This window comes from Hirundo rustica, chromosome 3 (genome assembly GCF_015227805.2).
Source record: "Hirundo rustica isolate bHirRus1 chromosome 3, bHirRus1.pri.v3, whole genome shotgun sequence".
NCBI classification, from domain to species: domain Eukaryota; kingdom Metazoa; phylum Chordata; class Aves; order Passeriformes; family Hirundinidae; genus Hirundo; species Hirundo rustica.
In genome coordinates, this window is record NC_053452.1 from 59662493 (window position 1) to 59684582 (window position 22090).

At 37.2% G+C, this 22090-nt stretch overlaps 1 protein-coding gene across 8 annotated transcripts in view; it reads right to left on the reverse strand.

The window, feature by feature from the left end:
* Positions 1-22090, reverse strand: part of EYA4 (EYA transcriptional coactivator and phosphatase 4) — a 142169-nt gene that overhangs the window by 105884 nt on the left and 14195 nt on the right. For all 8 annotated transcript variants that reach the window (XM_040060085.2, XM_040060083.2, XM_058419715.1 and 5 more), the window contains exon 2: positions 18581-18682. In XM_040060085.2, the coding sequence (XP_039916019.1) occupies positions 18581-18613 (33 nt within the window). In that variant the 5' untranslated portion in view covers positions 18614-18682. The remainder of the gene's footprint in view (positions 1-18580; positions 18683-22090) is intronic.

The following is a 22090-nucleotide window of genomic DNA, read 5'->3' on the forward strand; positions in this document are numbered from 1 at the left end:
CTTGCATCCATTGAATAGTAAAAGCAGCATTTTCATTAACAGTTTGTTACTTATTTAGCTATAGCCTGTGAAGACTCAGAAAACTTAATTATTAATGAAGAGTTGAAACAATGTTAGGGTGACACTGATGACCCAAATCTTGAAAAAGTAAGGACTGATATATTTATTTTAGAATTTTCTAGTAAAATACATACTGCCAAAAATACGTCCTGATTTCTAAGGATAAACTCACAGAGGAGTGAACATGAAAATTTAATTCAAGAAACATTGCTTTGAATTATTTTTTCTAAAAATGTGGTTTTGAGTCAGGTTCTTTCCATTAATCCCTTGCCTCTTTCCCAAGAGTTAGGTGAATAGGTAAGGCTTTTTCCCATTTTCTGCTCAGGGAAAACTTAGGCAATGCTTCTCCATTACCACAGCCTCATTCTGAAGCAAGTTTAATTCTTAATGCCTTAATCACTTGTGCTTATTAAATTATTTAAAATGTCCTCTGAACAACAAAGGAAAGAAGCACCTTCCTTTGCAGCTAATGAAGCAAAGGAAAGTTCTGGTTTCGCAAAACCTGTTGGGTTGAATGGGCAGCTGAGGAAAGATGCCCTTGAAAGGTTGTTTCATGCCTTTTGCACTATTTTTCTATTTACAGAAGAGGGAAATAAAAAAATAGGTGAAACAGAAGACACAGAGGTGTCATCTATGAATAAGTTTCTTCCTGAGAAGAAATCATTAATTTTTTTCTGGTTGTGTTGACTTATAATGTCTCATGATCCTCTTCATATTCAGTAGCTCTTGGACCTCAAGGGTTACAAAAATGAGGCTTCTCCTCCAGTGTGATCACAACACTGCAAGCCCTAAAGGTTGTACAAGGAAACTTTACTCTTCTCTCCTCCTAAAAAGCAGTAAAACAGGTACCATGAAAAGGGAGGAGTCCAAAGCCCTTTCTTTGCTACCAGGTACATGAACTACAGAGGTCTCTAGCAGAGGACAGGTTTAAATAAAAAAAAAAGGGCCAATGACCACACAGGGGTGGCACATGGGCAGGGCAGCAGGACCAGCAATTCCGTTAAGCCTTTGAACAACCTGTGTTCCACAGGGCTGCAAATTCGTGTCCAAACCCATACATTAACCCATACATGCTAACTAGGGAAAACACATAATCCATCTTACCTGCCAAAATTTTCTTCAATGGGACTAAACACAGAGGTGGTGATGTTCAACCACCAAGTACCAGCAGCCTTCATGGAGAAAGTCCCACATTACCACAGAGAACACTGGGACCTGGGAGGGGTGGTTTGGTCACTCTGCTTTTTGTAGTCTTCCTCTCTGCTCCCAGGCTAAGTTTCCCTCCTAAGACAATTCCTTTAGCAAAGTTTATAAAGTATTAAACATTTTTCCAGGAAAAATTAAAAATAAGCTTACAGTGTTGAGATGTGTCTTTGCGAGCAATGTTGAGATGTGTTGTTACTACGCAACAGAAAGGCAGTTTGGAAGAAATGTTACAACTATGAAATGAGCATAACCTCACCGAGACCACAGAACAGCTTTACAAAAAAATAATAAAATTATTTAAACTACTTCCCAAAATAAAAAGCAAACTTTTTTTTTCCACTCATCTAACGACCCTTTTTGATATATGTATTTTGTAATAGTCTATTACATTGCCAAGTATAAAGAATATTTTGTGTTTCATGAATACAGAGGCAAATCTTCTTGATTATTTTGCATTTTTCCTATTAAACACTCAACAGAGACCTCAAAGGAAACAGTGGAACCTACCAGAATTCTCAGAAGTGACAAGTAACATGCAAACTGCAGAGTTTATGTTATTTGAATAACCTCCCAAAACTAGACACCAAACAAATCTTGAAGCATATTTGAATTTCATACATATACAACTACTTAAGTGTGGTAAATATAATAACATTTGTGATTTTGTGATTTGTGACCTTTCTTTTCCTTAGTAGAAAGGCAACAACACTAAATCAGCAATACATTATTACTACACATTATAGAAATTATCAAGGGTGAAATCAAATTTATTGCAGCTGTAACACTTCCAAAAGAGAACAAGGATCTGGACCTGTGCCAAAGAACACACTTTGGGCAGTCGATCACATGATCTTCAAAATAACTGAATTAATTTTGTTGTAAAAACCCCTAAGCCATACTAAATACCAAAACTAAGGCTATGAAAGTGATTTCCAGATTGAGAAGAAAGCTTTCTTTAGTTTCTTTTAAGAGTATCTATGGCATCTAGCTAACATGAAATGCAAATATACTTTTTATCAATTACAACCTGTATTTATTCAAAACAAGGGGATTTAAATGATGAATACCATAAATATAAAGCCTGATTCAGCTCATAGATGAATGCACTTTATCAAAAACTGAAATCATCTAGAGCAGGAGGAGACTTCCAGAAAGCAGGAAAAGCAGAAAAAACTTGGTTTGTCTTCTAATATCCACCCCCAGAATGTCCCAGGTGGGAGATTACAGCCCACATGCCAGTTACTCATGGGCTCCAATTCAGAAAAGCATACCTATTCAGGAAAGCACTTAATTAAGCACATGCTTATATGCTTTTCTGAATCAGGTCCATAGTACCATAGGAAATGGGTATAACAGACATAAAATGCATGAGTAAAAGTAACTGAGAACTTAGGTCCAGAGCACAAGCTTTCATTTATGTACCTTTATATTTTTAATATATGATGCGCTGCTTAAAACATAGAACTGCTGAGCATACTGCTTTGTAAAATGCAGCGTGGACAAAAGGAGACCTGGGGACAATCAGATCCCAGGACCCAACTGGTATCTTCACATGCCTAATCCACTGCAGAAAAGTGCTGAAAAAGATGCAGAGCACCTTTTGTTCACATTATTTTGTTTTCCAGAAGATGGACATCTTTGGGTATATTGATGTAATGGGGATAAATGTCTGGTGGCCAAAGAGTTCTTTGTCAGAAGGTTTGAATCTACTGATGCACACCCAGTTAGAGCCAGCACAAACAGGGAGGCAAGGAAGGAAACAACTCTGGACGTGTTGATCGAGCAACAGGGAAGACGTCTTCAGGAAGGTCATTCCTTTTTCACTAGCCGCATTACAGAGCAAAAACTTTGCATTTTCCCTTCCTTTCAATGCTGCTTTCTGACAAATCCAAAGCTGAAAAAAGAAGCTGGCCACCAGCAACTGAAGCTGCTCAGCAGCTGCTCCAGGCAAAGCAGGAAGCTGACTGAGGACATACAAGGGGCCAGATGGATTAAGAGTCACTGGCGAGGTCTGAAAAATGCCAAGTTTAGATATGCTGTCATATCTGCATGTGATTATAAACCAGCAGGAAAGCCCTGCGGTCTGCACTGGGGAAACCCAAGTCTTAGAATGGTAATTATGCCCATGTATGGGAATACCAGACCTCTCATTTAGTTTGAAATAACTGTTTTGTTAAAAAGGGATACCTTTTTCACCTAGTTCACACTGACTTTCTATCACTACAAATAACTTTAAGCTGATTAAAACTTTGTCACAGCAGAACCATTCAAAACTTCACACTGAGGGCCACAAAGTTGAAAAAGATGCTGCTGCCCACAAAAGCTTTGATCAAAGAGATAAAGGCTAGATTTGGAATTTCCTTCAGTGCAAGAGAATATATTTTTAATATATGTTGCAGTTTCATCGCTTGGCAATTTTTATTAACACTGAAAAACAGCAGAAATTTTATTAAGTACTGGATATTCTAAATTGTATTTCAAAAACCAGGAGCTACACAAACTCATACAACATTACTAACATATTTTTGCAATCAGTCCATTTATTAAAATGCAGAGGGTTCTGTACAATTCAATTGCAGTGTTATAAACGTACTTATTCAAATCAATCTTGAAAGAGTGATAGCCACAGTAATGAGATATTATTTTTTAGTTACACTCACCAAATCATAACATCATGCAACTAAACCGACAGAACAGTTTTTAAATGAGCAGCCTTCATAAACTGAGATCCTGATGACCAACCCAACCCTATGTAATGGAAAGGTATGTATAACCTGAGAATACCAGGGCTGCAAATGTACTTCAGAGAGAGAAGCAAGGCTCTTTTACGTCACAGCAACATAACAAATAGTTAGGACAGAAACAGCAGAGGGATGCAAAGTCTGAAGCGTACCAATTTAATGTACTGCTACCATAGTCTGACTTAGAATTTCTGAAGGCTTTACTTATCATCATGTGACAATCTTTGAAGGATCTCTAAAGGATCACTTATCAAGCCACAAACCCATGCAATCATGCAGCAGTTTCTCAACTGTGTGCTTTTAGTATAACAAATAAGGATGCAGAAGTTCCTCTTCTCATGAGTATTAAGACTGTAGCCTACGAGCTTCTCTGTTTGAGGTTTCTTCCTTCAGCGGTCCTCAAAGCCCATCACGTCCTACAGCCATTCTAATTACAAATACTCTGAGTTGGATTTTTGTTTCTTCTCATGATTTTCTTCAACTCATTCTTTGCACCAATTTCTGTTACTAGTCAAAATACAGACACAGCAATAATTTACAGATACATACTGGGCACACATGCTATTGCAGTGCAAAAATGCTTGATTACATTTCAAAAAATTTTCCAGATTTTCTCTCATCCTTAAGTTGAATTTGCTCACATGACAAATATTTCCAGTATGTACTACAAAATACTGGCATATAAAGTGCACATACTTGTTAATTCCACTGCATAATACAGTGAAGGATCTGTAGGGGTAGCTTTGGTTACCACATATTTTGTTTCTTTGTTTACTGTGATAATATATTTTGCTATAGTCAAGAATTTTCTACTGAATTAGCAGATGTTTACTGGCTTATAAAAATTCAATATTTAAAATATTAACATACCTCAGTACTTAAACAGTGACTTTTTTGTTGGAGATGTAACAGATGCTAAAATCAATTCATAAAAAACTATCTTCAAACCATTTCCACTAAATATTATACATTAAAACATTTACACTGACAGCAAGTGTGAAAAGTCTGTTTCTTTATATGGTACAGAGGTAGATAGGGATAGAGAGACGGTTGGGTGAAGCAGACACATATTTTCCATGCTTTCTTATCATACCACCTAAACCAGAACCCTTTAATGCTAGTGGTGCCACAACAATTCCTGCTCCTCTGCACCAAAAAGGTACATCTTCTTTGCTACACATCCCTTGTGTGGGTACTGAGCGGAGAAAGCACAGCGGTAATCTCTTCTAGTAAATACTGGCATTAGAATAGTGTGTATTAGTAGCTTTCTTTAGGCAATGAAGAGAAGTACAAAAAGAAGAAAAAGGTTGAAGGATGGTTGCAAGCCCACAGGACACCTACCCAGTTATGTATCCTTTCGGTGAAAAATGGCGCCAAATACTACACACTGCACGATACCATTATTGCACTTTTTGTATTCACTTTTTATTACTGCAGAATAGTCCTGTCTGTTTCAGGAATGCAAGAATGATTTATTCCATCATTCGCTTTCCATGTGGAAGGCAGCTACAGCTTCTCTTCATTTCTAAGATGGATCTTTTCTCCATTTTCCCCTTTAATCTGACATCATTAAGTCTCTGACTTACAGGGTATTATACCTTCACAGTATGGACCATATGATGTTAAATGGGAAGCCCTGGGTATAAAGCCAACTTCCCGTGGAGTTCATATATTCAAACTCACAAGCATACCTTAGTCTGGAATTGGGTAAATCACTCATTGGGCTTCTCTAACTTGAATGGAGGCATTTTCTTCTGGAAAAGTGGAAAAATCATATGTGTAAACTTACCAGGTGACATTACTAACATTTACAGATGAGAAGACAGTGTAGTCTTTCCCCCCAGGTGGACAAGCCTTACTGCAGACCAAGAAGTGGAAGACAATGGCAGAAACTTTTTTGGTCTTCACATGACAGTAACCTCCCTATCTATCCAAATACAAAGGCCTCAACTCTCTAGAGTATTCGTAACAGAAAAAAGATTAAGGCAGAGGACTTTATCACCATCATAAGACACCCTTCTTTGCACAAATTTACACACAAACCTTTGCTGCCTGCTTTGCACTGTGGAATCTGTTGAAGACTCTTTTCTGACCCCAAATTTCAAGGGTAACTGTATATGCTCCCCTGAGAGAGACACATTGAAGGATATGGGGAAAAAAAAAAAAAAACACAAAAAAACCCCTCACCAACCTAAAATAAAGATGAAGCAGCTGGAGGTTTTCTCTGCATATACTAACACATCTGTGCCTCTAATGAGCATCAAGACTTTTATAATGGTCTGATTGTCTGAGACACATTTTTTGTTAAGATTAAGTTCAAAAGCCACTACTGAGCAGCAGCAGAATAACAGGGACTGATTCTCCCATTCTCTCCCAGCAGATAGTAGTAAAGGATAAGTGAATACTAAGAACAGACAAAGTTAGCTCCAAACATCAATGTTCTAATGGCCTCCCCTAAATGACATTCATCTATCTCATTTTTCAGGTATTAGTCATGGCACTTTGATCTTTTGCTACAGCAGAAGCACTGAAAAGTATGAAAAATGAAAAGTAAACACAGTGGCTTAGTGAAACCAATAGCCAAGGAGTCCTGTCTGTATTATTCACCCCAGCAGGCAGCATTGCTGCATTTCACTTTCCTGCATTACTGTATATACTTGGTCCAAGTATCCTCACCGTTATCATTTACACAGTTGGTTGCTTTTTTCCCCACGGATGCTGTTTTCCATCTTTTTCTTTCTTTCAGCACTGAAAATTTGCAGGAAAAATCACCCATAACACATGCATTCCTATGTATACTTTCCACTGACGATGTCCTCTGCGAAAATGTAAATTTTCCCAATGAACTGAGGTAAGTATTACAGAAGTTGATATTTTTTCTTACCTTCTTCTGAAACCATGCTATCAGCAAGTATAATTTCTGAGGACTGTGGAGCACTCCGCTGAAAATTTCAGATGTTTTGAAATGCTGCAGTGTTCCTGGTTAGGCACTGCATCACATATTCACTCAAGGCCTCAAGAATGTCTCTTGATACTGCTGGAAATCAGAGGACAGCTAGCTGGTCAGCTCCTGCTCTTGGCATATGCCAGATGGATTTCTGTAACTGGTGATTTTAAAGAAGCTGAACTGCAGCCCTTTCACAACCATCTGGCATCTTCAGCGCACATCACGTTAGGTGAAACTAGACAGCAAGGAATATAGCACCGCACCTGGGATAATTACGTTTATTTCTCAGCTCCATACTCTTACAAGTAAGCTTGTTGAATTTCACAGCATGATTTGCAGATCCACGATCAAGTCATATCTGCAGTACTGACTGAACATTATTGCAAGACCAAATACGAATAGAACTCAACACAGACATATTTACAGAGGTCTTTTTGACCTGCACAGCAGGCATGAGAAAGTAATTCATCCATTAAGGAGCATGTAGTACAAGTTTCCTGGCCATTATGATTTTTATCATTATATATTTTCGTATGTTGACCACATCAAGATTTCCTTGTCTGAAAAAATACACAATTTCCCATACACCACAGAACATGAAAGTAGTGATTAGCACAACCTAAACATTATTCTTTTTATTTTTTTTTTTCCACCTACTCTTTTTAAGTGTTGACATTTTTGGTTGGTAGTTCTGCTTGATACCCTACTGATGGGCTTTCAACAATTGGCAAATTTTACAGCTGCATAACTATGTTGGAACCAGGCTCTAGATTTGCATTCAATTGTTGTAAACATACCTGGTTAACTACAGCTGCATTGCTACAAAATTTTCCAAATGCCTATATTCTAAGCAATTCTAAGTCCTCTTTCATAAATACACAGGTATTTAGATAAAAATACAAAGCAGATCTGTAGACTACTGTCCTTGGTTACAATGTAAAATGTGCCCAAAGTATGTATTCTATCACCATCTACATGAAATGTTGAAACTCAGTTGTGCACTGTTTCCCTTGCCCCCTCCCTCCAGACTATCTTCTGTTAATGGCCCATCAATACCGTCCTGCATGACTCATAGATAACTCCCTCCAGGAGCTACCTCTTTTTAATGGGCAATCAAGGACCCATTGCAGGACTGATAAAATGATATCAGCCCATTGTGAGATGCTCTGCCCAGGGGGAGGAGCCAAGCATTCCCACCTGGATATAATCTGGGATTTGGGACAGCACAGGCAGCCTTACCCACTGGACTCCCAGAGGACAAGAGCTACCAGACCTTTCTGCAGGAACACTGCTTCAACAAGACCACTTCATCTGGACTGCTACCACCATGGTTTCAGGTTGTATTCTGACTCTGTCAGTGATCTTTTGTACCATTGCATGTGTTTTATTTTACTTTTTTTTTCTCTCCTATTAAATTGTTTTTTTCTGACTTGGAGTGTCTCGCTAGTTTTGCCTTCAAGCCAGCACAACTACCAACTGGAAGCAAGCCACTTTTTCAAATCTATTGTATTTGGTAAGATGTCTTGTTATACGATTATTCAGTCTTATTTATCACAGCTCAACACCAGGACTTTCAACAGAACTCTTTATATGGTTAATGTTCAAAACAGATGATATCCAGCAGCATCAGAAAAGCAGATGAAGTGTATCATTATTGCAATATATCTGCTTCCATAGACATGTTTTAAAATACAGTTTAATTACATGAACTGAGAGATTTTCAGTAAATAGTTCAATATAAAGTTCTCAAAATGCTGGCTAATCTAAAATTAGATATTATTTCAACCTGAGAAGTTCAGGCCAATGTTAAGTCTCCATGCATTTGCTTTTATCAAAATTGAGTACTGTTGAACCTTAGCACTAAGAAGAAAGAACTGGAGAGTTTATGAACAATCAGCCAATGCTGCATCACAAAACTGCCCTTGATCCTACAAGAACTATTTCCTCTACTTCTACTTTCAATTTACAGTTATCTTCAGATTAAATCTATTATCTTGCAAGGCAAATTTATAATTTTCCTTCAATTAATGAAACTCTGGATTCCTTGACCTAGAAACAAGTTATGCATGAAACGCAATATGGTGTCAGCTTCTTGAAAGCCAATGATTTTCATTTGTGATGCCTCAATCAGTATGGTTTAAATTATCATTTACTACAGTTACTAATAAGCATTCCATTTGAAATTAAAACTCACTCCTGCAGCTTCAAAGCTATGGGATGAGAGGATAAAATTAGTTTCATTTTTATGAAACTTCTAGATGCCGGTGCCACACTATGGAGGCTACAGGTTAATCATTAGCTTTACACTGATGCGGTAAAACCCCATGAAAACTCATTATCAAAGCTGTTTAACCTGGGCAATGAATTTGAGAGCATGGCAGACAAGCAGTTAGATCACAGGATAAACAGCAGGATATCTGCATGTCCATAGCCCACCAAAGCTCCAGTACCACCACAACCACTTCCATTACTACATGGAAGAAAAAGTACATGCAGAAAGACACAAACAAATACAGCTCTTAAGATTATTTAGCATAAGCCGAACTTGTAATTGTGCTAATGGCTTGAGTTTAGCCTGAGTAACTAATCTCTGGAAAAGTAGATAATAGGTAATGGAAGCGGATAACCAGTAGCTGGGTGCATTAGAAACTGATTAAAAGTATCTAAAGGGAAACTGTAGGCGGACTCAAGCTCGTGAACACTTGTACCCCTGCATACAGCATCTGACTGACCGCGCACAGCATTCACTCTTCCTGTGTGCTCAACTTCTCTGACAACAGAGGCTCCTGCTTTCAGTGCAGTGAAAGCTGAGTGAATCCAGTTCATGAAACTAAAAGCATCCTGGAATGGTCCGTGGCAACCAGGGTGAGCAAGAGAAGGCAAGTGGAGCTCAGAGGCCCCTAATGCAGCAGGGCCTGTCAGGGCCAGGCTGCTTACATAAATGCAATTAAATAGTGGTTGAAGTAAAACGGAGGATACCAGTATAACTAACCATTAACTACAGAACACATTGCTCCCTCTGATGGTAAAACCCACTGAATGATAGAAAGACTCCACACATTTCATCTCACTGTTTCAAAAATTGTCATACCATCAAGTTTATTTCACAACTGAAGGAAAACAAACTAAAAAGGAGGAGTGGAAATGACAGCCCAGTCCACTCAAGCAAAGGCTTGAAGTGCGGGGAAAGCAACGTGCTGCATTCAAGGCACAGGCTGCTGGAAGAATTTTAACAGAGTAAGAATCTTTGAATGGATGGAAAAAAGAGCAAGAAGAGGTTTTCCTAACTGCTTGGGAGCCACTATGAGGATCACCATTTAGGAAGCAAATTCTTTCTCACACTTGATCCTATCTGGGCGGGTAAATGCACAAATCCTATTTGCACAGAGTCAGTAAAAAGGATCCCTGAAAAACAGTTAAAGCACAGATTACTGGATTTTTAACTACAAGCAGCTTTTGAGTTTTTAATGGATGGAGTTTAGTATCTACACTGCCATGTCCAGCAACAGAAGGTTCCCAGGCTGTGGGCTGTTACTATGCAAATCCCCAAAATGCTCAGGTGGCGGCTCTACACATTTCACTGCAAACCATGAGCAGTCCCACAGGGAAGGTGACTGCATGACAAACTGAAACTTGAAAACCTGTATAATTCTTTAACAGCACTGCTAACTGAAATAAGAAAAACACTCTTTTTCATTTCAGAAATAAGTAACGTTTGCTTTAGCTCCTTCTCTTGTGTATTTTGATTGAATCATGTAAAGAAAAATTTCATGTGGCCCAGGAACAACTAAAGACCTGCACTATAAAAGATGCTCTTTTTCATGACAGAAATCCTATTAGTCACTGCTTCCAGTACCAAAACCAAATTTAAAAAAAAAAGAAAGGAAAAAAAAAATAAAAAAATTATGGTCAGCTAATATTAATTCCTCTGCTGTTAAAATACACAACAAAAGAAAGGGAGAGATACGATAAACTAGATTTGTTGCCACGTTTAAGAAGAGGTTCGTTCAGTCTTCGCTTAAACACACCTTGTTTCTTAGTTTCTCATTTAGAGCTTGCCTTTATAAGAGTAACATTTCAACACAAAACTCTGGGTCCCTCAGATGCAAGCTGCTTCATATTTGGGTTGGTGACCTCTTTGATTAAAACACAATCACTGCTGAAGTCCAAGTGCTGACACAAGGCAAAGGATGCTGCCATGACAATATTCTCATAGGGCATCAGGTGTTGCTTTCAAGAGCGTGGAAGAGCATAAAGAAATATTGAAATTAATTATTTAACTAATTAATAAATAACTAAATAAACAACATGAGATTCACATTGTTATCCGAATGGGGTCATCTGGGATAAATTCTGCCTTAAGTTGTATAATGGCAAAACTACTTCTACCCACTGCAGCCAAAACATTTCAATGCTTTTAACATCTTCTTGACATCATTAAAGATTTAGCCAAATATAAAAGAGGACAAGGATGTGAGTGTGGTTTAATGGGTCTGCATGTTCCCAATGTGCTTAAGATATACTTTATAAAATGGGAAATTAGATTCTTTGCCTAGTGTCATTTTATTATTTAAAATTTATTTAATATTTCTCCCTGTCATTCTTCTCTTTCTTAATACAAGTTGGCTTGCAATTCAACCACCTGGATATGGAGGTAGAGCTTAGATAAAAGCTACTATAAGGAGAGGAGAGAAACCATGACTGTTACATAATGCTGAATAAATATTAGCCACAGCCACAAATCATTCAGATGTATTTGCTAGTAAAATATTCCTGAAATTATTGCTTTTATTTTGTACTGTATTTCCAAGTCTTTTCCAGAAAAGTATTTAAGCACATGCCTAACTTGAAGCACATGAAAAATCCCATTGATTTAAGTGGGCTTAATCACATCCCCTAAGTCCCACACATTCTTCAGCACACTGCTGCATCTGGACTTTTTACAAAAATCAAATGAGTAGAAACCAAATGTATGTGTAAACCATGCTTTTCATGTGAAAATGTATACTTAGTTATTTAATAGGCATGAAGGCAGTGCACATTTAGCCTTATAAAATGAAAAAGCTAGAGAAGATTGATTTGCTGTCATGTTGCTGAATATTTTGTTTTCATTACAAAACCTGGACCCCTTTTTACTGAAGAAAGAATTATTTCTGAACATGTTAATTTCACCTGGACACTGTCAAAATCAGAAGCCTAAGCTGATGTACAATCCCTGCGCTAAGGAAACTTGCATTTTCATTTAGCATTCACAAATAGGATAGACGTGGACACTTCAGGAAATTTTGAGAAATTTTAGGAAATTTTAATTCTAAGTTAAAATTCAATATTAAAATCAGTTAGAAGTATAGAATTTATAAATTTGGTACTTTAAATGCTTGAACAAGTGTCATATCATACCAGCAAAATTCATCTGTAGAGCCTGGGACGTGTCTGTGTGATTCTGATGATTTATTCTCAAAAAACACTATTTACAGAGAGAGATAATACTTTTATTAGACTGACACATGTTCCAAATCTTATGTATGCATGCATAGATACAAACCTTTTCTTAGGTGAATAGGTCTTTGTGAAGGATTCAAAGAAGGTCTAAGCTGGCCCAGTTTCCAGGCCTTGAAGACCATTTTTTCCACCTGGAACTTTTTGCCATTATTTTTTCTTAAAATATAAAAGAAGTCAGCTCTGATAGCCATATCACATCAGGGCTATAACACCAGTAGTAATAGAGAATTTCATGATCCAAGAACCATGGAGACCCCATGTGCAGAAGACAATATTACCTTGAGGAACGTTCATGTAGCTTATGGCAGTAGCGATTTTACCAAGTAGTTCCATCCCTAAAATTCTAGTCTGGGGCCTCTCTGGAACAAGAAATACCAGCCATAGCATACTATAGAGTAGCTGTGTGTCAGTCCTTGTCGGCAGTCCAAGGACAGTATGTGACAGAAGAACATTTTCTTTTATTGGTCTTCCTTGTTATTAAATAAAGCCAATACAGTGCCTTTCCCTTTAAACCTCTGATACTGGCATGGGAACATCTTCCAGGAGACAGGCAGGGAGCTGAACCAGAGGAAACATGACAGCGACAATGACAGAAGCATTTCTGTTTGTTTGCCAACCCCTCTTCTCATCCCGTCTTGCAAGTTTACAAGCCACAGACATTACTTTGTAGAATACTCCAGGATACATTTTTAAGAGATTTCCTACTTAGCTTTTAAAGAAACATGCTTTCAAATTAGAATTTTAACCAATGCAGAAAAAATGCACATTTTTATTATATGTATGTAAACAGTGAACACTTGTATCTTTCATGCCAAACTCTTTCTCCAATGATATGCAATTCATATGACACACAAGTCAACTCAGTTTATCCTGCATGTCAAAAGAATTAATTGCTTCTGAGTGCTGTCTCATTTGGTCTGTTCCGTTTGGTAATTGACAGAAATAAAATAGATATAAAACTACTAATGTAATTTGGAAAATGTGCCTTCAAATTTAACAGTGGTGGATTATTGTATAGAAATGACAGAATGCTGAACAGGCAGAGGACAAGGGAAAGAGAAAAAAAAAGTGTATGTTCACAGAAGTTGTTATGTCATATGTAAAGGTCTTGCAGCTGAGAGAGAACAACAATGATGTTTCTGTCTCAAATTCCTATTAGATGAGAGACAAGGAATTATGGTATTACATTTTTTTCTTGATCTACTTTAATTCAAAATGGTTGATAATTTTGGATCCTCTATGGCAAGCCACCTCTCTGTGTCAGTTACTGTGTCTGTAGAAAGGAGGTAGTAAAATACCTGAGCAATTCTCAAAAATACTTTGAAATAAACCTTCAAAAAGACAGGCTGGTGTTCTATTACTTTCTATTGCAGGTGACTTAAAATTATGGCATTTTTCTTCAATGACTGATTTCAATTAAAAGCAAATAATCACTCATTAAGGAAACTTTTTTCTTACTAAATCTGTAATTCGCTTAACTATCTTAAATGTTCTTTGCTTTCAAAACTGAAGAATTTGCGCATACTGCCAGCATTTCATGACCAGAAGCTAGACCAGATAACTTCCAGATATCTCTTTCAAGCAATATCACTAACCTGTTATGAATTGCCTGTAATATTCCAATGCCTACAAATACTGATATACCAGAGATAAGAACTACAACATGTTATGCTGCAACGCAGAACAGTGAAACAAAGCATTTTAAAATTCAGTTAAAGAGTTAAAACTAATTTTCATTTCTTTGTGATGAGCTCCAGCCAAAGTGCTAGCAGGCTGCCCACCCCAGAGGTGGGGAAGATTAAATGCTGCAGGTACAGGGCTCATACAGCAGAGAAGTAGCTGCAGCTGAAAACCGATCTGCAAAGGGATCACATCTGACAGCTTCACACATTAAAACAAAACAAAAATGGGGAAACAACACTGTCCAAAAAAGGTTGCCAAGGATCGTCCATCTGCAAGAGGGCTATAAATGCAAGTAACAGATATAACAGTTTGTACAATCTGATAAAAAACAAATAACTCACCCAGGGGACAAGGGGGATGATTGTCCAAATGTCACAAAAATAAAAACCTGTTCATTCAGGTTTAGCTTCACATCTGCTAGTGTCCTGTCCTACAGTACTGCAATCTATTGTTTAATTCTAGGTTAAAATGAAGTAATCTAAATATGCAGGCTGTTATATAAAAGGGCCCAGGGATGAAATTACACCACTTTCTAATAGGGCCCTTTGAAACCCTAAACTAGCAAGTTAGCAGCCAAATTGTTCTTCTTCTATTAATACAGAACTGAACAGAAAGTGATGACTAAAAGAGACAAAATAAAGAGTGTAAACCTGTAGTTCTCAAAATCCTAAGTGCGTCTGCTATACCGAAGCACATCAGAGGGCTATTTAGGTGCTAAAAATCTGTCATTTTATTTACCATCTCCAAGACCAGTCTTGAAAAACTTTAGTCTCCCTATTGCTAGACTCTTCATAAATATAAGATTTGTAAAATGGCCTTCTCTTCCATTTCAAAAGAACTCTTAACATAGCTTCATCTGTCCATGTAAGAACAATTTATGTGGTTTTGAGTACTCTTTCACTTGGTAAGTAGCAGCTTGCACCTGGTGACAGACCTCACACCATAACATGAAAAGGACCATTTGGTTATTTTCTTCTATCTGTGCAATACATGTCTTACTATCTTCCTCTTTTTCACTTGCAATACTATTGACTGAGTCTTCCCATAAATAAAAAGAAAATCCCACGCATGGATGTGCAAACATATTCTGCCTCTGAATTGTAAAGAAAAAGAGAGCTATGAGCTTTTTTTGATACAAACCTACCCCAGAAAGTACAGTAGCATGACAGGCCTCATCCCAGACTGCTCCATGCCAGCTGCAAGGATCCACTGGATATTATCAGCTGCACCTGATGGATCCCAGCTCACCTCTGTATCAGCTTGCATCATTTTCCTGATGCTCTTAAAAATAGAGCTATTCACCTATTCAGTTCGGAGTAAAGACAGGAAAGCCAAAGTGTGATAAACTATCCTGATTCTGACTCTTTTTCTCGCTGAATGATCTTGATTAAGTCTTGATTCCCCTACTTCTGCCACCAGAAGGCAAAGGAGAGGGGGCACAAGGGGCTCTACAGCACAACAATTAGGCAAGTAGACTGACTTCTGGCCAAAAATAGGAAAAAGAAATAAATGAGTGACATAATGTCATAAATGGCATATATATATATATATATATATATATATATATATATTAAAAACAACTAATCAAGCTGGCATGTCAGAAAACAGCAGCTGCTCAATTCAGTCAAACACAACTCTTCTGAGGCTCTTAGAACAGGGGACCACAGATTTCTGAAAGAGTGTGTGGTCATTCATTCATTGCTTTGAAACAAAAGGGGAAGAATTTCTTTCTCATATGGCAACAGGGATGCTGTGGAGTTGCTCATAGGTATGATCCTGTAAGTTTCACCTAACTGATATACTTTCAGGATAGGAATCACAGAACCAATCATTTTTTATTGGTGTGGTTTTTTGAGTTAAAATAATAATAGTGATCGCAAACTTAGGGAGAGGACTGTCAGAATAAAAGCTACATTACAGTATATCATGCTTCAGGAGGATGATCTACTCTCAAAAGTTAGAATGATTTCCTTTCTTTAAATAAAAAACTTGAAAATTAATCTTGTTCACTCTACCAAGGAACTGTACACTGTACACTGTACCTTCTTTTCCCAAGGATTAAAGATTGTTTAACAGAATGCCCAGGGAAATTAACCCAATAAAAGAATCTTTCTTTTCAGAAAACTCAACTGTCCGTCAAACACACCATGCAAAAGCAAATACCTTCTAACCCATCTCAGCTACAGAGGAAGGCAGTCTTTAAAGTAACCAAGGACCAGACTATTCAAAGCCAAGGTACCAGCACAAGTCTGAGCACAGGTCTTGCACTCATGCTTACACACACAATCTAATACACATTCAACAGATCCTTATGCTCCATGTATTTTCACACTCTAAATGTTATACATTTAACTCTCAAAAGAAATTGTGAGGCTGCAGTGAAGTATTTATGCTCCCTGAACATGCCAAGACTTAGAAATCTTGCCTGATGGGCAGAAACTGCCCAGGGCTAACCAGTATAAAACACATTAACCAGTACAAAACATCACCAGCTACACTTCAAGCAGATACGTCTGATACCTTCTCAGAGTTTAAACCACCAAAGCCTCCTGCTTCCTGGGGTCTCTAGCCCACAGACTAGATACCTAAATACCCTGTGGATTTTAAGGAACTAAGCCAGAGGTGCTATTTTCTTTTTTGAAAATTGGCTGAGAGAGAAGTTTAGTATTACAGTGAAATGGCTTTTGAAGTTGGGAAATGAAGGCTTAGTGCTTGCCCTAGGCAGACAGGCCTCACAAATTTCCTTTGCCCAGGACAGTGCCCAAACTCCTGGTGAGATTTAGTCTCAGTGCCTACCTGGATAAAGGGAGCAATGAAATGGCTCTCCCACCCTTTACCTTCAAGTTATGACACTGTTAGTGAAGAGTAAGAAGAATAAACTTGTCTTGAATCATGATTTTCTGTGACACTAGGATAAAGACAACAAATCCTACCTTCATATGCAACACAGCACAGAATTCACTTCAATTTGCAATCTGCAGACCATTTTCACATGTAGTATAAAGCTATGAAAAAATTATGAGAAATACTACAGAGATTATACTCCAATTGGGTAGTAAAATTGCTTCTAAAATATGCATTTATCAGGCATCCAGTGCTGCAAAAAGGTTTTAACTACTATGAAAAGATGTTTTTGCAGTAACCTAAACTGGCTCATCTACTTCCTATTAATAACCACACCATGAATACTCCACAGAAAAACTGTTTCACAGACTGCAAGAGATGAACTTCTGCCTAATCTTTTATGACCTTTATAAAACTTTATTAAATTATGAAGCCATGTAGCTTTTACAGACTCTAAAGTTTTGCTTGGGAACACTTTAAATACATAAATATGTGCAGCTGTCCCAAGTAGTGCCACCATGGGGACTTAAGACACTGTTAAGACTTTCCAGTCCTGTACCATTTTAAATCAGTAATAAAACTCTAGTCCAAGATAAAGTCTCAGACAGGAGCTACCCAGCCAGGAGTGAAGTACTCCTTATTAAAGAAAATTACTGACATTGTAGAAATACATGCAAGTCTTCCCACTTCCTTGCACTTGTGTTACCCGTAAAAGTCTAAAAGTATACATATATATTCAAACTAGTTTATTGCATGGATAACCTCTTTCAGCATGTCAGAAACAGAAATACTTAATCCCTTTGTTCATCCTTAGTACACCAAGACCAAGATGAGAATTGTAGGGATCACGGTACTGGCAAAATGTGTCCCTATTGTGGCCAGTTAGAAACAGCAGAAAATTAAGATGCTAAAAAGCCCAATACTGTGGATGGCAAGCCCAGATAGCTTTGAATTTGCTCAGAGCCTGCTGTCTCCTCAGAACTGCAGTCTGGTGGTGAGGAGGTCTGGAGATGAAATCCTTAAAGGCAAGGAAAAACAAAAAAGGAAAAAGGAAAAGAAATGTCCTACTCATTTTTCCCAGAAATGTCATCAGTGCCAAGAAGAATCTCACTCTGACATGGGACAGGGCAATAGACTACTAATTCTCACAAACCCCTAGGAATCCAAGAGAGTACTAAAAAAAATTAGTGGATGTCATCTGCCACAGTCTGACCATTTGAGATATTTTGTTTCTGTTTTTGGTAACCCTTGATTTGGAAAAACTGAGAGACCATTATGAATATACATTTTTAATGCAATTATTTGAACAAGGCATACCACTGTGTACGTTTCTAACATTTTATTCTTCCAATGTAGCTTAATTATATCCCTCCAACAATTGTAGTTCTGCAAAATATTATATAACAAAGATCTTGTTCAACAGGGAAAAAATACTTAAAACACTCATTTAATGTACACACTAAAAAGTATAAAACTAGGATCTTGGAAGGTTTCCTCAGATCTTACAATTTTCAAATCCAAAGTAAAATCCTTTCACACAACTTTGTTGAACAGAGTTCTATTTATTCCATTCAATTTAGCAACAATTTGTACTTACTGACTGTTCACTTAGATCCTGAGAGTCTTCCATTGAGGATATTCACCTTTCTTTTCCTCCACAAGTAGAAATTATCTTCCTTTCAATTTACAGCACAGTATTCTAAATTAAAAGAGAAGATTAAAAAATCATGTTAGTCTACGGCCCTCACTTCTAAGGCAAATCTGCAATAAACAAACACCCTAACTGAGGTTGTGGTTTCACTAAAACCCTAGGCAAAGTTCCTATACGAAGACTAATTTAATGGAAAGTGCTTCAACACCTTCAGTATTGTTTTGTGGACTAAAATACACCAACAGAAACAGGAACTTTTCTTTCACTCCTTCAGGAGAGAAATTAGCTCTGAAAACAAACCAGAAAAGAAGCAAAAATGTTGAATACAGGCAGCTGTTTAAATAGTCAACAAATGACAACCCTTGAGAGAACATCTTAGTAGGACAGTTATAGAACAGAACTGCTTAATACACATTTAATGATAAACTCTTAGTCATTGAGTGTCTGGCAGAAAAATAGGTTATTATGCAATTGTCAGCATGAAGTGCCCTCTCTAAGGTTCATTAAATTCCTTTAGGATTAAATTAAATACACAAAGTGGTTTATAACAAGCAGTTCCCTACAAAGTGCTAAATGACAGACATTATCCTAATTATCTGCTCTGTCTACGTCCTCTCTAATAGGGTGAATCATCCTCATCAAATACAGAGATCCTCAATAGGAAAATTCTATTTTCCAGGAGTTCTGCCTGTGAATGATCATGGTAACCCTAACTGTAAAGCCATACGGTTATATTACAATCTCCATTCTCAGAAAAGATCCATTTTGAAGTTATGCAAATTTGCATAATTTAGGGGGGGGGAAAAAGTGACAGTGATATTTCATATATGCAATAATATTATTAATCAAAGCTCATGTTACATTAAAAAAAATCAATATGTAATCATGTATGTTAAGGAACCCAGGCATCCTGGACTTATCAATATTACCTAGATTTGATTATCTGAAGGCACCACAAGGAATTGCCTGGGACTATGCTCAATAACACAAACATATTATGTATCTCTGTTTTGAATTCTGACTAGCAAACAACCCAGGGTAAGACACGTACAGCTCTTTGGCACTTGCAGAATATTTGAAAGGAACCAGAGCCATGGGACCTATGTGGAACAAACCACGGCATCCACATATTCTCACCCACTGTCCTGCATTGCCCTGTGAATACCTCCTCTCTTAATGTGAAGTGCTACTTACTTGCCATACTTCCACTTACTCCCCAAAACGTAACTCCCCAAAATTCATTTTGTTTTGCGTTAGATATTTTCTAGAACACACACAACTGCACAGCCTTAGTCTACTTTGCTTTCAAGTTTCACCTAGATTTTTCCTGCTACAAAATAACACCCTCCTGTCCTTCTTCCCTCTTGCTTAAGTTCCAAAATTATTTTCATTCACATTTCATTAATTTTTGCCATGATGTTACATAAGGAAAAGACAAATTGCAAGAAAACCATGTTGCGTGTATTTTTCCATATCAGATGGCTGAAAATAATTTGTTTTTCAAAACGGCTTCAATCTCCTCACAATTTCAGAGGGATCCAAGACATCAATGTCTTCCCCCACGACATCTTCACCAAAACTGCAATCACTTCTCATGATTTTTTGGTCAAGGTGGAGCCCACACTCCTGTGTTTGTAAATACCTTCTCCAGTCTTTGTTCAATGAAGCTAAAAGGGAAATTGAAGGGCTTCTTTAAAACACCCAGTCTAAGCAAATTTCAGAAAAAAGCCTGCCATGAACAATGGATATTTTAAGAGAAAGGAGCTCTACGTGGCATTGCCTGCAGCAGCTCCAGTCACAGGAGGCAACTGCAAACATAGAGATTTTTATGACTGATACTAAAATATTCCATTAATAACTTAAACATAGAATTTGCTTTGATTTAATTAAAAGTTTGTATTGCATTCATGTTATTGTACTAGTAAGATTGCCTGCAGAAAAAAAAAAAAAGGTCAAAATACAAATTTTTGTAACAAATTATTTGACTAGTTTCTAAGTACTGACTGAAAAGTCAGTTCCTGGCTCACATTCAAACAGTACATGCTCTAATTCTGTCAGTTGGTCACTGAAAGTGGCAGATACTTCTCTTTCTGTATGAAACTCAACTATAACTCAACTACAGAGCTATATCAGAACAGACAGACCCATGTGTCTTTACCTGTTGATGGATGCTTAATCAAAGCACACTGACATCAATAGACGGATGTCACATTTTTCCAAAAAGAAAGCAGTGTATCAAAAATTTAAATACATCCCGATGACACAAATCCAGTAAGAGTTTTATTTATAAGAACTGCCAACAATTCATCCACAGTATGTGTTGCATCCCAAAATTCAGGTGGGTGTATTCACTGGAACACATCATCAAATATGCCACTTGTATAGGTCACCTTCCAAAAAAGACTAACTCATGAATTCTCAAAGTCACTTTACTGAATTACAAGACAAAGACAAGCTTTTTTTAAATTCTTTGCAGAAATATACAATATGTTAAATACATCGTTTGCACAAACGTGCTAAATTATAAGTTTCCGGGGCACTGCTGTTCATCTTCACACTGCCTCAAAATTCAGAAGTTCTTACTGGAAACTGAGCTTTTTAAAATAAAATTCAGAAATAATATTTTATCAGTATTATTATACCTATCAACAGCTAAATCCTGCTGCATTCTGAGCCCAGTTAAAGCAGCTGATTATAACCAACTGCTAACACAAAGATTTTTATAATGGCAGTTATGCCAATTGCACTTAGACCAAATCCTTTAGGGTTTAGTTTTATAAATTTTTAAAAGGGGAGAAAAACCATTAGAGAAGTCAGTGATTTAAATAAGACCAGCATTACTCCCTAATAAAGATATAAAATTAAAGGATAATAGTAACCTCGTGCTGTTTTATGAGGCAATAATCCAGTTACCAATTCAACTTTTAGTTTATTCGATCAAGAGAACCAGATTAAAAACAGAGGGAGGGAGGGCACTCTTATTCCTATTATGTTGCAAGTGTTTCTAACTGGGTTTAAATATTTTTAAAACTGTTGTTAAAAGTCTTAAACTCACAGACAAGCCAGAATGAAGAAAAATGCCTGTTTCTCCTCCTTATCCACTCCTTGCAGATGTGGCTTTAAAACTGATGAAGTGTTTTATGCTCCCAGATAAAAATTTTACCTTTCTAAGAAATGTCTTAATTAGGAGGATTCCTGACTTTCCTCATCAACAGATGCATTTAAATGTAATTTTTTATTTATTTGTTTTTATCTGGGGGAATAAAACACTTCATCAAATTTAAACTGCAACTTCCAGGACTTGACCATGAGGAGAAACATGTGTTTCCTTCCAGAGACACAAAAGTTTTAAAAAAAATAAACTACCTGAGGATCGGCTGCACACTGCTTTATGAATGACTGAAAGTGTAATGCAATTTCATTTTCTATAGGATGTCTACTATGATCCTGTGCTGT